The sequence below is a fragment of the Glandiceps talaboti genome, chromosome 2 (assembly GCF_964340395.1).
Source record: "Glandiceps talaboti chromosome 2, keGlaTala1.1, whole genome shotgun sequence".
Taxonomy (NCBI): domain Eukaryota; kingdom Metazoa; phylum Hemichordata; class Enteropneusta; family Spengelidae; genus Glandiceps; species Glandiceps talaboti.
Window position 1 is genome coordinate 32,571,138 of NC_135550.1, and position 15,643 is coordinate 32,586,780.

The following is a 15,643-nucleotide window of genomic DNA, read 5'->3' on the forward strand; positions in this document are numbered from 1 at the left end:
TTAAAATGAGTGAATAATGGAGTGGAAATTTATTGATTATGGTAATTTCCCTGCTAATTTCACCTAAATCTAATCAACAGGGATAAAATGTAAATGGTGGCACATTAAAGTATACAGAACACTTGGTCTAATTAAGAAAACCATGTTGACACACAATACCTGTGGTACAAAGAGAATAGGTAGCGTGCTAAGAAATGAATACAAAACCCACTACAATACCAAACCTGCATGGAGATGTTGAATAGTCTGCAGAATTAATCTAAATTATATTTATCATTTCCTTTACCTCATTTACCTTTCTGATTAGTTTTATACTGAATAATTTACAACTTAGAAGAGTAAAAATAATATTGGTTTTTAACTACTTGATCAAGGCCACTCAATTGATAGTTTCATTTCACATTTACTGAAGTATCAATATAATAGCTAATATAATACTCTGACTTTGTAATGTAATACTTGATACACACACACACACACACACACACACACACACACACACATATATATATGCAAAGATAATTTGATAGAATTAGTAGACTATTCATGAGAAATATCTTTATTTTGAATAATACTATACTTCACACAGTTATTGAGAATGGGCCAGGGAAAAACATTATTTTTTATGCATATCCTTCAAGATTTTGGCTATCAGAGCTTCAACTAATACAATACAATTATTTTCTGAGGAAAATCTTACAAATACTTTATCAGGATCATTTCGCCATCCTTCAGAGAATTCTTCTTACCCTTCATCACTAGCAACCAACTGTGCATAGCAACAGTTGCTATGATACCACATACAGACAACATACATTTCATATGCATATTACTTGTTTCCAAGGTGACACTCTAAAAAGGTCAGTGACAGGGTACATTTACTTAAGAAACATAATAGCATTGTGGTGTATACATGGGTGGTGTAATGAAACTAGCTCAATCACTCAATATCCGTTCTTCTTACTCAATTTCACTGGCTATCCATCTTAATAACTACAAACTGTTTTCAAATAGATCCATTATTCTAAAATGAATGGCTTTATTCTATGGCCCCAGGAGGTATAAGAGAAATCATATCCAACCACAGTTCTCTCTACTGGATATAGTGAAAAGAAAGATCGTAAAATTAAGGTTATCACTTTCTCTAAAATTCATCATCCCATTAGATGGTGAAAAGAGAGGCTGTAGAATGAAGGTTATAAAATTTTTATATCAATATATCACAGTTGGATATCTTCTAATTTATGAAGGCTTATGGTGTTATATTAATGCTAGGAGTTGATTTAATTGAAATTCAAATAAATGTTAGCCTAAAACACTTTCTATAAAGCTGGTGATTGATACAGCATTGGAATTAGGCTTAAGAAGCTGATCACGTTTCTTGAGACATTTTAAAATTGTATTTAGTCCATAGGAAGTGATCTTTCAGTGCACATATTCACTTAGGCCTAATACCCGATCCCACCTACTTTTTCACTGCTGACCCTAAACTTTCTTTTACATATTCGAGAAAAAAATAATAAAATCGCGAAAATGGTGAAGTCTCGCCAGAAATAGTGATCTGATTGGAAGAAACCAATAACACAGAGACCATTTAGAAACAATGGAAAACATAACTACCTGAACTAGACACTCACATATGAAAAAAATATAATAAAATAAAATAAAAAATGTACCTACCCCACCTATTCTAAAATTGAGCATAATCGGAACCACACAATTTTGTTTATTAGGCCCTATTAGTTCAGAAACTAGTAGTAGTTTAATATTCTTTTGTACATGCAGTGTATGCAATGTGTTATCACTTTAACCATACCTGTACATGTACCAAGATTGACAAATTATTTCATCACAGTTACATTGTCAAAATTCCAATTTCAGACACCATTCAGACACTAAGTATTTTTGTATTATCCCTTGGATTTATGCTTCTACTTTAGTTTACAAAGATATTTATATTGTTATGTACCACTATTATTGATGTGCTATTTTGTATTAACAGTAATCTAACAATGATATTTGTTCTGACTACACTATGATCAGATGATTCAGATCTAACATCTTTCAACTGTCAATCTAAAATGTTGTGAGAGAATTCTTATTTTAAAGACTTGTTTATACACATACTCAAGGTTCAATAGAAACAAAGTGTATGATAATACATGTTATTTATCTCTACATGAGAATGAAATAAAAAGAGAAAAGTTTTGTTGGGATGTAAGAAGTTTGCCACTGTAGTGATTGGTGGTGACATAGTGGTCTTTGAGGTTATACATGTACATTATTGTATCAGCCCTATTTAGGTTCTATCTTGTGTGTACATGTATGCCTTCAAGCTACTGGTTAGATACATGTTACAATGACCAAAGTGTTCTTTGTTTTATATAACCCCAGTGTCAACTTGTTATGCTCTGACGGACTTTGTCTGATGAACACAATGACAATCCTGAATGAGCATGTAACATGCCAAGAATACAGTCTGAACTACTGGCTTCAGCATCAGTACTGTAAAACATCACTATTTGGATGTATCAACTTAGTGAACCTGTTGAGATTCTTGCTGACACATTTCTAAAAGTTCATCAGAAAACTAATACTTGAACTAAACGGTGACATAAACATGACACATATGTGAAGCATTTGACAACAGGCCTGGATATTGCCATTAGTATCAAAGTTGATAGACTGTTGTTGGGAAAATAGCTAAGCATACATGTACAACTTTTGTACAAGTGCTTTTATTAACTTAAAATAAAAACATACATGTGTTTTGTACATATGTCATGTATTTTGTAGGGGACATTGTTTTCAATGAAATTAACATTTGCTATCACTACAAACTTACATCATACATGTGAAATCCAAAGGCACACCATATTGAATGGCAAAAGAAGTATTTTTTGTAGACCTGAGAACTCTAAAATATGGTACATTTAACAATATACAGAAGTGAAAATGCCAGTACAAATATAAACTTAGATGAACTCTGCTTTAGGACTACAGCTTCAATTTTGATTAATTTCAAACCACCATGTACTTGTACAATTGTAAATTTTGACTGTAAATACACTCTCACAAATACAGCATGAACACTGCAGAGTGATTTTATATAAGTGTTCTTCTACTTGAGTACCCTAAATGATTTCAAACCACATGAAACCTTATAAAACAAATTCAGTTTGGACACACCACACAACTTTACCTGACAATGTAATCACATCTGTATCTACTGTAGGTGGGAAATAAACAAAACAAAACAAAAAATGCAATTTTATGAAGAAAGTCAGTAGCCTGATAGTCTACACACAATACTGACTACACAAACAGTTTTAAATTAGGGTTAGAATAGGGACAATATAGTCATTTGTGTTGCAGTCTGTTTGTTTAACCCTCTCTGATAAGGAAGTGTATGATATATGATGACTTACTGTAGGACATGAGGCAACATGTACATTGAAAAATAAGACTACACATGAAAACATATGATAATTTCTTAAGCAAATAACATGCTATAACAGTATATCAGATGTACCATTAGAGCATTTTAATCGGCTAAGAAATTCATTCTGAAGCACTTCGTCTTACAAAATTGACGGTCTTTGTCAATCAAACAATGTATGACTGACCCTTTTCTTTAGACATATAAGGTGTACACAGTACAGTGTTCCTGTGATCACAGTGTGTAAAACTAGTAGGATGTCTTGATGTCCATGTTGTAGTAAGGTTTCAAAATTGATCACTGTACAACAGTTTACTTCCATGACTAAAGATATAACTGAATGCAAACCACACTTTGTAAATCCATTTCATGAATATAGCATGATTTAAATCATACGTTTTGATCAATGTAGTACACATTTATTTACAATGTAGAAATTTAGATAGAAAGATAGACTTCAACTTGTATGGGATTGATTAACTAAATTTACACACAGTTGTTAAAGTGTGAACCTAACAGAAAAGAGTGAACGCAAAGATAATGTTAATATGATTAGTACTGCACATTTGCTGATTCACAACTTGTCGGAAAAGGAGTATCTCATGGTTGTAATAACCAAAGATATAAGAAATGTCAGTTTATTACTTGAATCAATTCAATGTCTAGTCACTACATACTCTATTCTACTTTCAGAAAAGAAATCACTTCACTATTGGAGTTTAAGTTACTTAGCCTGACAAGTACCGTTTGGGTTTTACATCATTCCGATTTGCCTTTCTGGAGAACAATAGAGAAAAGACAAAAGCCAAACACTGGGTTACAAGTATCATTGAACAATGAATCAAGTCCAAACATACATGTGCAATGTTATTGTGGTGATGGGGAAAGAAAATATATTAGTGAAAAGACTTTTTTTTGAGAATTTACTATTCAATGTTTGTATTCTCTTGTGTATTACAAATAATACAAGTCTTGGTCAATGAAAGTGATTTCTGATGATCTCAAATCTCTTTTATTTACTTTCTAACTATGACAGTCAAAGGGGAAATGATTGGAAAAATAATGCTTCCCTGGCAAACATTATTTCATTCAATTACGTTTTCTACAGCATTCTCTGTTGTCATGTTTCAATAGAGACAACCAACTTGGTTATTTACACAGTAATTACACCCCACTCCCACCCATCCCATCCCCAGCAAAAATTTAAATTAGAAATTATTAATCAGTACTATATTGAAATTCAATAACTGTTCTACAAAGTTGTGCATTAAAGAATACAATACAGTTGTCTGCATGTATGATATGCATCCCACCATAACAGAACCTCAAACACCTATCAGGAGAGAGTCATTTCAATTCAATCAAACCCTGATAGACTAGAGTTCATAACAGATACTGCAATTAACATACCTATTATAAACTGTCAATTCTTGTATATTACTTGACCAATGCTAATTTAATGGACTAAATACACTTTACATGAAACGTTTATACCATGTAAGGCCATGTTAACATTGATGTATAAACAGCGTATGTTGCCCACTGTTATGTTGTCAGTTACTATAGCAGCTGACATTAGGGGTCACTGTAGGTCGTGGCACACACCTGTATACAAATATAAAGGTAGTATAGATCTGTGTCTAAATACACTATCAAACTAATCACTGATAGAACTAGGATATTGTTCACTTTGTGAGAAGACTGCTTGGACGGAGCAGATATGTAATTTATACTATCTATATTTGTGTATGTATGTATGTATGTATGTATGTAATAATAAAATAATAATAATAATAATAATAATAATAAATTTATTGCAACCTTATCTATATTACCAGATATACATCCAATCATACATGTATGTATGTATGTATGTATGTATGTATGTATGTATGTATCTGCATGTGTGTGTGTCTGTGTGTGTGTAGAGTGGTGCCTTGGGAAATTACAGGGGAAACCTACATATTCATGTGTATACAAATGAAATTATTATGCGTGCACTTGCACTTATCAGCAACTTTAAACTACTGTTATTTAGCTACTTTGACTTCAGAACTATCATTTCGTATGTTGTAAAATGCATACATGTAGCATGCAGAGATGATGTGTCCCATCAATTACTTGACCCATCATGATTATATCACATTCAAAATCACAGTATGAATGATCAATAAACAGAAACCAATATCAAATAGTTCACATTTTGTTGTTATTTAATTTAAAGAAAAACCAACCATCTTTAACAAAGTCAAAGCCTCTTGACATGTTTTATCCAGGCAGAGTACAGTCAGATGACAAGTTGAAGTAGTGTTTGCATGATAACCTATACCTACAGAATGAATACAATCATAGAATTCTATTGTTGTGGAGCACACACTGCATCTTGAAATAGACAAGATCTATGATCATCATGGTAATTTGGTTAGAAACTTGACATTTATAATATATACATGTACCCCCTGACAATTCTTCAAGACTTAGAGTACATACCTGACTCATAAGTTAGTTACAATAGCTTTGCTTATTTAAAGATAACTAATTTGAAAACCTATTTACCATAAATTTCCACATCTAAAGTAGACTAATTATTGCTTTGATTGGAGTGAAACTAGTGAAGTAGTTTACACACTCCTTCTACAAGAGTACCTAGTCTGTATGTCTAGACTGTAGTCAAACACTACTGTGCCACTGTGCCACCATGACAGTCATACATCAACATCAACATCACCTGCTACAATAAGTATTATGGCCTGATTACAGTCACATGAATCAAACATTTATTTATCATACCATCCACAAGCCAACTTGAACAAATTAATATGGAACTTGAATACCCTGGTTGTTCTACGTTACGACAACACACGTCTAAACACAACAATGCGTGTCTATGTCACTGGTTCTGCTGTGTTTGAAATATGAGTCAAAATGTTCAAAATTGCCATTACTTTCCCTGATTTTTCTTTGATATTACTGTGTCTGGTATAATTATGTTATTCTACAATATTTTTCTAAATTCAGCCAGAAAATACTCATGACATGGATTTTGTCACTACTCGTCTAGTGACTCGTAGTGACAAGGCCCCATTACGACTCATATTTTCCTTGGCTGAATGAAGAAAAATATTGGGGAATAACATCTCTAAATATCCCTTAAACTATCAATCATGTATGATGTCTGTGTATATTCATATGAATTCTACTGCTTATTCAGGAAATTTGAAAATTACTGAACAAAATACCGACCCAAGTTTGGAAAGACACAAAATTTAATCCTGGAATAAATGTCTACATTATTGGTTGTTCAAACCATAGATCTTGGAGGAGACTGTCCCCACCAAAATCTATGCTCTAACTTGTAAACCTAAAATCTCTTTCCTTAAATATTAATAGAAATATAATGAGCTGCCATTTTCTCCCTTGGAAATTCCCTAGGAATAGTAAGTTTTGCATACATGTATCAACTGCCCAATAAATCATTGCATAGAGGTCACATACATAAATAATCAAGTATATACAATATACAAGCAGAACAGTAGAGTTCTAAAAACCATTAATTTCTTGTTTCTTTATTGTTGTAGCAACTGAAACAAAATCTTTGTCAATGATCATACTCACTTTACATCATCTTCTTCCTCTTCTTCCTCCTCCTCCTCTTCTTCACTGTCATCTTTATCAGAATCACTTCCTCTGTCAGAGCTGTCATCGGAGTGATCACTCTTGGACTTGTTGGAAACATCACTTGCCGTAGACACAGCATCAGGATCAGAGTCTGATGCACTACTGATATCGGGTGTAGTTCCCGTTGAAGTCATCATATAAGGGTGGTATTTAGTTGTTTGTATGTGCAGTTACTACCTTTTCTTGTCAGAGTATTGTAATGTCATGCCTCAAGGTAAAACAGTGGTAACTAGAATACCTGAGGTACATTCATCTGTAATAGAAAAGAATTTGGCATATAGAATGAACAATTCAAAACCAATTCTCTACTTTGAATGGTTTATTCACAACAGTCAGCATTCACAACTGACGGTTATAGAGCAAGCGATAGGATCAGCTCTGTCATCATATCAAGAAAGCGAGATAAAGTTGTCCAACAATACATGAACATTTTCTGTGAGAGGGAGGCTATTAAGCACTGACATTGATCTATTCAGGCCAGTTTTGCAACTCAATATAATCAATTCAATTCCTTATCCCATGAGGATTGATTTTGGCAGATTTTATAGACACTATACATTTAAACAAGAAAAGGTGTGATACCACAAATATACTAATATGCTTTCAATGGTAGGAACATTTGCATTATGCAGTTTGTTTACATAAAACATAAACATGTTGTCATACCTACATGTATGAAATATCATTCACAGGAATTGAACACTTAATACAAAGTATGAGAATAACACAAATAGTAACACTGTAACTCTACACCTAATGTTATTCATATTGTTACAATTAATGTAAATCAGTCAATATCTGATGAAATACATCTGTCATTACCTACAACAGACTCTCTTGATAACTGTGTTATGAAAATTGATTTATGCAAACAGTCAATATTTTTTGTAATTGGATATTTTTATTGCAAACATAATAAATATTTTGTGCAAAGGCTGGTTTATATCCACACTAGTTTCTGGTTCACCGTATTTGTGAAACTGGCTATAAAATAATCTCATTGCAAAACTTGAATAGTTGTCTAAAACCTTGAATTATACTACTAGTAATAATATGTTTTGACTTGTATTTTTTTTAAATCCTTCAGTTTAAAGCTGCACTAGCTGCAACTGAAACGATTTTTAAAAACTGTTTTGTAAAATATAAAGACTCACTCATAATGTTGTACACCCTGAATAATATTGAATCACCTGCGGGTAAATGTATCTAAGGTAAGCAGCTGTACACATAGAATGGTACAATCAAATTGATTTTGGGGTCCACACCCAAAATTAGTTTCCCAACATGATCACAATTTCGATCTGTTGCTGTAACACTTTAGGATACAATTTACCCTTAATTACTATAACACGTACAATGTCTAACTATTGGTATTTTAACAAATGTATTGATGGTCATCTGGTCAAGAAAACAGTACCCCAGTTACAGCTTGTGCAGCTATAATACCAATGACAGAAACTTCATTACATGTACACCTCCACAGTGTATGGCACACTAAATCACAGTACACTGACTAGTTACACAGTAATATGGTTGAGAGAGTAAAGAAGTACCATGAAATCAACAGGTGGTTTTCAACTTGTATAGACTAGCAATGGTTCAATGAATATGACAGATCTTAGTTTCACTACTTTACTACTAATTTACATCACAAATACAGTTATTTATATGTAAATGTATGCATATACTACTAACTGCCATATAATTAAAACACACATGCCTATGTTATCGTATAAATGATTCTTTCCCAAGGATTTTCATAATGAAGTGCATTGTTAAGATTCTTAGAAACAAGATTCCTGTGTTATGTTCACATAGTTAAAAAGGCAGGATATAGGTTAATCTTGCATTGGAATGTTAAGTTGTCCAGATTTTCAGCTTACAAGAGATTTCCAATGTGAACATCATAGCAAAAGGAACATTAATTTTGTAAAAGTGTTGATTATTCATTGCTATTTAACCTACATTGTGTAACTGATCTCAGAATACAGTCCCGGTACCTCAAAGTATAAAACTTGTTGATTTTATACACATATATATGTATATTATAAATTAACATTTGCATTCAGCAAAATATTTTGTTTTTGCTGTGCAATCTCTTTTCCCAATTTCTATTATTCGTTTCCTTTCATTTTTGCTACAGTCATGTTTCAAAACAATTACCTGTAATATATACACTTTCTTTGCATCTCTGTTTTGATACGGTAATTGAAAATCCTACAAAAGGTCACCATATCTCTTTTGGAACATGTATACGAGAAACATTTTACACTATGTGTTAATTATGCACACACACACAAATGGACTGGCAATGGCATTCAAGTGTCCATACAATTACAGCTGATCGACAACTGTGTTTAAATCCCAAATGCCTAGCATCACATACTGGTATGTTGTGAACATTTTAATGTGTATACAAGTGTTCACTGGGTTGTGAAGTTACAGTATCATAAACAATAAGAGCTGTTAACCTTGACTGACTGCTAGTAAGTCATTGTAGTAACAGTCATTGTAGAAGGTGTATATTGTACCTCTACTTCAATCATGAAGTTGTTACACAAAAATTGTAACCCTAGCTGTCACTGTTTCTAGTCATTCTACAGTGCATCATATTTATTTGGTGGAATCAAAATGAAACAGTCAATTGCAGGACACTCACAACCTCTCCACATACATGTAATCAAAACTACAGCAATGCTTTAGTCTACCATATTGGAAAAGACTGGGATTACACCTATACTATAGAATTTAGAAGGATTTGTCCAGGGTGATAACTATATAGTTTCATAGGTTTTTTTGAAGTAGGAACTTTTTAAGTACCAGGTAGTTCTTGACTCAAGTGTTAGATTTTGATTAGTTGCAGTTGCTATGCTATGCAGGTAGCTACACCTATGTATGATATCTAGTATCTCCCTACACTAGTAGGTTGATAGTCTGTGGGCCCCATGGGTAATGAACATGAACAGTTGAATTTATTTTATGAGCATTACAATTTAGCATTAAGTAGATGTTCTACAATAGGCAATGTCATGATTAGATACTAGTGTTGTGATTGTTGATGTGATGAACAATGCCATTGCCTTACTGATTTAAGTTTATGGATTCAATAGCCAATGGACTCCTAAAACTTTCAAGTTAAGGTATTGTTCTCATGACAGTAAATTTAGCTGTGTAAAATGCCATCAGCATTACAAGTAATAAGTGTGTCACTGACACTGATCTACATGTACATGTAGGTTAATATGACAAGGTTTCAGAGGCACTATCTACTTGTAGTATCAATAGATGTAAGTAATGGAGACTTAACCATCAAAAACTCCAACAAAATACCAATACTATACATCATGTCACTGTATCCTTTTTACTATTTTGAATAATCATGACTATTCTCAAATCTGAACAGGCACAATGCACAATTGAAATTTGAATACAACAATGTGAGCTGAGATGAGCACTATATCCTTTCATCTATGCAATTAGTAAGTAGTATCATTGATAAGCATGTCCACTTTCACATCTTGAAAAAAAAATCAATCCCTAAAGAGTTTATATTCAAGCTGGTACAGCACTAAAGTACATTACCATTTGTGAATTGCTCATATGAATATGAATTATGATTAAGTTTGGAATTTTGTTTACTTTTATAATTCACACTTGTTTTCAATAGAATGAAGAAAACGTATACAATAACAAAGCAATAAAGAAAACCCTAAAATTATCAGGACCCCTCTGTCTGTTGTTTATTTCCCTGTTGTATAGCCATATGCTGGGTGGGGTATTCCATCAACTGCCAATCTCAAATGATGCACGTCATAACTGTTCTGACAAAGCACATATTTTAGAATGGATAAAACATAGACCTATCAAGACGGTATGGCATAAGTAAAGTATATATATATTTATAAGTATCAACATCAGATCGATAACGTTACAGTTTCTATAGTATAATTGGTAAGTTTGCTGTATTTTTGGGGAGGAATCGAGTCTATGTTAAAACGTTCATTTAATGCATTACAGTCAAGTATTGAACGAGCTCACTCAAGCTTTAAAAATAGTGAACGACTAACGTTAACAGTAACAACATTACGTAGTGACTTGTATGAATGGTAAAATACGTGCTCGGCATGTTGACTACAGACAAATCAATTTAGATGAATACGGAAGGTAATTATCAAATTGCTGAACAACGAGAAATTATGACAATTTTCAGCCATTATGTGTCCAAATTGTTTAAAAGGCAATGATTCATTCACCGAATCAGAGGCGATAGTAATTCATAAGGTGGAACTGGAAGGCGCGAGCACCGGTTGAACTTCAAGTTTGAATACCGAGCTCACTTGTTGGGACAGAAACTTACCGAGAAAATTCGCAGAGATACGTTGAAAATCCCGACACTAAATTGGACCAAACATGGAATGTAGACATCAGAAAACAGTATCACAGCAACAGAAACTTAAAATACAGCAAATAAATATGGAAAATCTATACAGTTGACCTCGTCTCACTCGGTTACCAATTTGTTGTTACGGACGCTGTTGATCATGCGCATTGAAGACGGGACAAATCCCGCAAAATCTCGCACTGTAATCTCGCAAACTTCGAGTGTTGCTAACGTCAGACTGGACATGGCAGCCTCCGTGCAGTCTAATATTTTACGGAGAAGCATTGTCGCACAAACACAGCGAAAGCATACAGCCTCTGTGATATTTCTCCATGGATCAGGTAATTAAATATGAACTGTGAACTATAATGAAAGGATCACACATTTCAGTGAATAACCTCCCGGGCTAGCTAGCTGTGGGTGCGCGGGCTCTCATGCGTTATTTGCATGTGTGCGATTATTTCCCCAAGAGCAGGCTATTAATTTTAACAGACAAGTTCTACTCCTGCTGCTTTGTTTAAAAAAGCACCGTGTTAGCTACTACTGTCAATGCGGATAACCAACATGCTGACATGATGTGCATGAATTGTCCCCGAGGACAAATTGCGCCACCAAACAGCATATTAATATGACCTATTGTTTTTATTACCTTTCCTTTCACTAAAGGTGACACCGGGGATGGCGTGAGAGCATGGCTGCGGGAACTTTTAGGGGAAGATCTCGCATTTCCACACATTAAGATAATCTATCCAACTGCACCAACAAGGTAAAATTCATAATATTGAAACTTCGGAGAGTCTTAGAAATTCGAACTATTTGTCAATGTATAATCTAGTGTGCAAGATATGATGCATCTTGTTGCCCTATAAGCCAGCACTGTAAAGAGAAGACTGATTTATAGAGCTGAACACAATGTATATTAACTATACTGCCTAGTGAAATGTCTACCAATGTAAAACATTCTGAATGTTATTGAAATAAAAATACAATTTTAAAAAATGAGACAAAAATATTTGTATGTCAATACTTAGCACTCAGCTTTATAGAACAGTCATGGATTATAATACAGGTATCACAGTATTACTGAGCAGTGATTTAATGTAGTTATATAAAAATATATTTTATCTAGTCATGGTACTTTAAACCATCAACAAGAATATGGAAATTTGCCCCTATAAATTGAAAAAGAAAGTTTAAGTTATTTCTGTTTATTTTCAACCATGATACCACTTGTTGATAGTATAGTTGAATTGTCAATAAGTCAATATTTGCTGATATTATCTCAATTAATTACAATGTATAAAGATTGATTAACAAAAGATGCCACAAACAGATATTATTCAAGAGTAACTTGTGAATGAGGAAGTAGATATGTGTATGGATACCAATACACATTGTCTTAAATGTACATTTGTATATTGTATTTATAGGCCATACACTCCAATGATGGGACAAATGAGTACAGTTTGGTTTGATAGGCTTAGAATAGCCAATAATGTACCAGAAAATCAAGAAACAATTGATACCATGGCACAGACACTGGGAGAACTAATTGATATTGAAGTCAGTGAAGGAATTCAAAAACAAAGAATTATCCTTGGTAAATCCTTCAGGGTGACCCTATTTTTTGTCTGTTTCTCATTACCCAACTGACCCAAATTTTCAGCTTCTACTTCAAAAGAAACCCCAAAATATATATTTTCATCCACCTCTAATATTTTGTGGAACAGCACCCTTTCTGGCAAGAATAAGCAAGTGTTTGTATTGTCAACGTCATCTACAGACATGGCAGTGGTGGCGATGCTTGTTCACAAACAAACCATTTCTTTCATGATGGAGATGAACTTAAAACTGCATATCAAGTTGTGCTGAGAATATGCCAAAGAAGCTAGTATAGGGCCTGTTACCAGGAATCAAGTAAAAAGAAGATAGATAGGAAGAAAAGGAGAGGCAGAGAAACATGACTCAGATGTTTTTCTTACTTTTTTTTAAAACTGACTGACCAACCCATAGTTGCTATGAAAAAGTAATGAGAAACTGAAAGAAATAGGGTCATCCTCATAGTTGATCCATCTATTTTAACAGAATACATAATACACACACGCTTTCTTTTCTTTTCAAGTACAAATATATTGATTTTTGTTTTTATACTGCCTTAGTCACATACTACATGGTTTTCTGATTTATTATTTCTTGTAAAAAGATTTAAACAAATTTTTGTTATGGAAACATACTATATTATTAGTAGATACAGGCACTACTGCCACCATGTGAATGGAGGGTATCATTAGTAGATACAGGCACTACTCCCACCATGTGAATGGAGGGTATCATTAGTAGATACAGGCACTACTCCCACCATGTGGATGGAGGGTATCATTAGTAGATACAGACACTACTCCCATCATGTGGATGGAGGGTATCATTAGTAGATACAGGCACTACTCCCACCATGTGGATGGAGGGTATCATTAGTAGATACAGGCACTACTCCCACCATGTGGATGGAGGGTATCATTAGTAGATACAGGCACTACTCCCACCATGTGGATGGAGGGTATCATTAGAAGATACAGGCACTACTCCCACCATGTGGATGGAGGGTATATGCTCTAACCCTGCAAATGTGTGCATCATCTCTAAATGATTTGGAAACATAATTTCTTTCAAGTATGTGAAAAATGTGTGCTTCTTGTCAATAGCATGAGCTGGGCATACAGCAACATTATGACAAATCATTGAAAGCTATATAGCACATGTTATTAGCCTACTACTACTACTGAACAAGTCATTGGAGAAATGTACATAGACTAATTTTCTACTCTGTTGAAAAAATTGTAATTTCTGTTAAAAGATATGAACTGCTCATTACCATTTTAGTTTCTGTAGGAGGTGTTATCTGTTGTGAAAGTTTCAAAACATTTAAATTACTATCTTGATTCTTTCTTTAGGTGGTTTCTCAATGGGAGGAACAATGGCCATGCATTTAGGATATCGTTTCCATCCTGATGTGGCTGGTGTTTTTTCATTGTCCAGTTTTCTCAACATCAATTCTGTGGTTTACAAGGTAAAATAGCAAACAACATCTACAATGCAACTCAAACAGAAAATCATTAGATCAATTAAAAAAATTGCAAAAGAATGGTCATATGAGTTTTACAGTCATTCAATCAATTAATTAATCCATCAAAAAGAATGTCTATTGTGCCAGACTCCTAAAGCACAGTTCTAGAAAGTGAATGCTACTAAAAGGGTCAAATCCACTACTCAGTTGCTTGTTTGAACAGACATGTCTTCAATGTGTTCTTGAAAGTGTCCAGATTTGATGCTTTTAAAGGCCCATGATTCATTGCCAGGTTCTCATATTAGTGTTCTCATACCAGTGGAATAGATAGGATAGTTGTTTTCTTCTGGACCAATTACCGGGGTATTTCTATATTTCTACCAGCCAACTGATTTCAAAACCTGAATTTCAATCCCCTTATCTGAACTGGTCATTTGCATATTGCAGGCACTGAGAGAACATCAAGGATCATCACCGCCATTATTCCAGTGCCAAGGAACATCAGATCCATTGGTTTTACCGGAATGGGCAGAACTGACACACACGCAGCTGAAACAACTAGGTGTCACTTCTCAATTCCATGTCTACAAGAACATGTTTCATGAAATGTGCACAGATGAAATAGTAAAACTTAAAGAGTGGATCCTAACACATCTACCTCGATAATGACCTGAGAGATATTATCTATGTCTTGCCGAAATGTAATTCCTTATTTAGTCCTGTGTCTCACTGAGAATAGAATGCTGCTAAAATATATATAACAAGTAAGAAATAGATAAAATGGTGATTAATGCAGATAAAACTAAGACTATGCTAATTGGTACCAGACAAAGATTTGCCAGACTTCCTAAAGATACCCTTGATGTAAGTTACAATAACAGCTCAAATCTGACAGACTTTTGGGCATTACTATTGACCAGCACGTGGAAAGACCACATAAACAAGGTATCAAGAAAAACAAGTACAAGTATTGGATTATCACCAAAACTTAATGAAGATCCTATTATTTTAGCAGGGGACTTTAATTGTACACTATATCAAGAACGCGACTAACAACAGTGCAGTTAATGAATCATAGACC

The 15,643-nt window shown here is 33.8% G+C and overlaps 2 protein-coding genes across 5 annotated transcripts in view; one reads left to right on the plus strand and one right to left on the minus strand.

Annotated features, from left to right (window-relative positions):
- LOC144448786 (tubulin polyglutamylase TTLL5-like) overlaps window positions 1-11,634 on the minus strand; it is a 55,912-nt gene extending 44,278 nt beyond the window's left edge. For all 4 annotated transcript variants that reach the window (XM_078139095.1, XM_078139087.1, XM_078139104.1 and 1 more), the window contains exons 1-2: window positions 11,475-11,634; window positions 7,055-7,370 (exon numbers count right to left, since the gene is read on the minus strand). In XM_078139095.1, coding sequence (XP_077995221.1) covers window positions 7,055-7,254 — 200 coding nt within the window. In that variant the 5' untranslated portion in view covers window positions 7,255-7,370; window positions 11,475-11,634. The remainder of the gene's footprint in view (window positions 1-7,054; window positions 7,371-11,474) is intronic.
- A 108-nt stretch (window positions 11,635-11,742) lies between these two features.
- LOC144453476 (lysophospholipase-like protein 1) lies at window positions 11,743-15,295 on the plus strand. The gene is made up of 5 exons (XM_078144787.1): window positions 11,743-11,839; window positions 12,165-12,264; window positions 12,929-13,098; window positions 14,450-14,565; window positions 15,010-15,295. Exons 1-5 carry the CDS (start codon window positions 11,743-11,745, stop codon window positions 15,226-15,228), a joined length of 702 nt encoding a protein of 233 aa, XP_078000913.1. The 3' UTR covers window positions 15,229-15,295.
- Window positions 15,296-15,643: the final 348 nt, after the last annotated feature.

Coding starts and splice junctions, on each gene's coding strand:
- LOC144453476 (XM_078144787.1), top strand. CDS start 11,743: ATGGCAGCCTCCGTGCAGTCTAATATTTTACGGAGAAGCATTGTCGCA. Junction 11,840..12,164: donor GATATTTCTCCATGGATCAG/GTAATTAAATAT, acceptor CTTTCACTAAAG/GTGACACCGGGGATGGCGTG. Junction 14,566..15,009: donor TCAATTCTGTGGTTTACAAG/GTAAAATAGCAA, acceptor TGCATATTGCAG/GCACTGAGAGAACATCAAGG.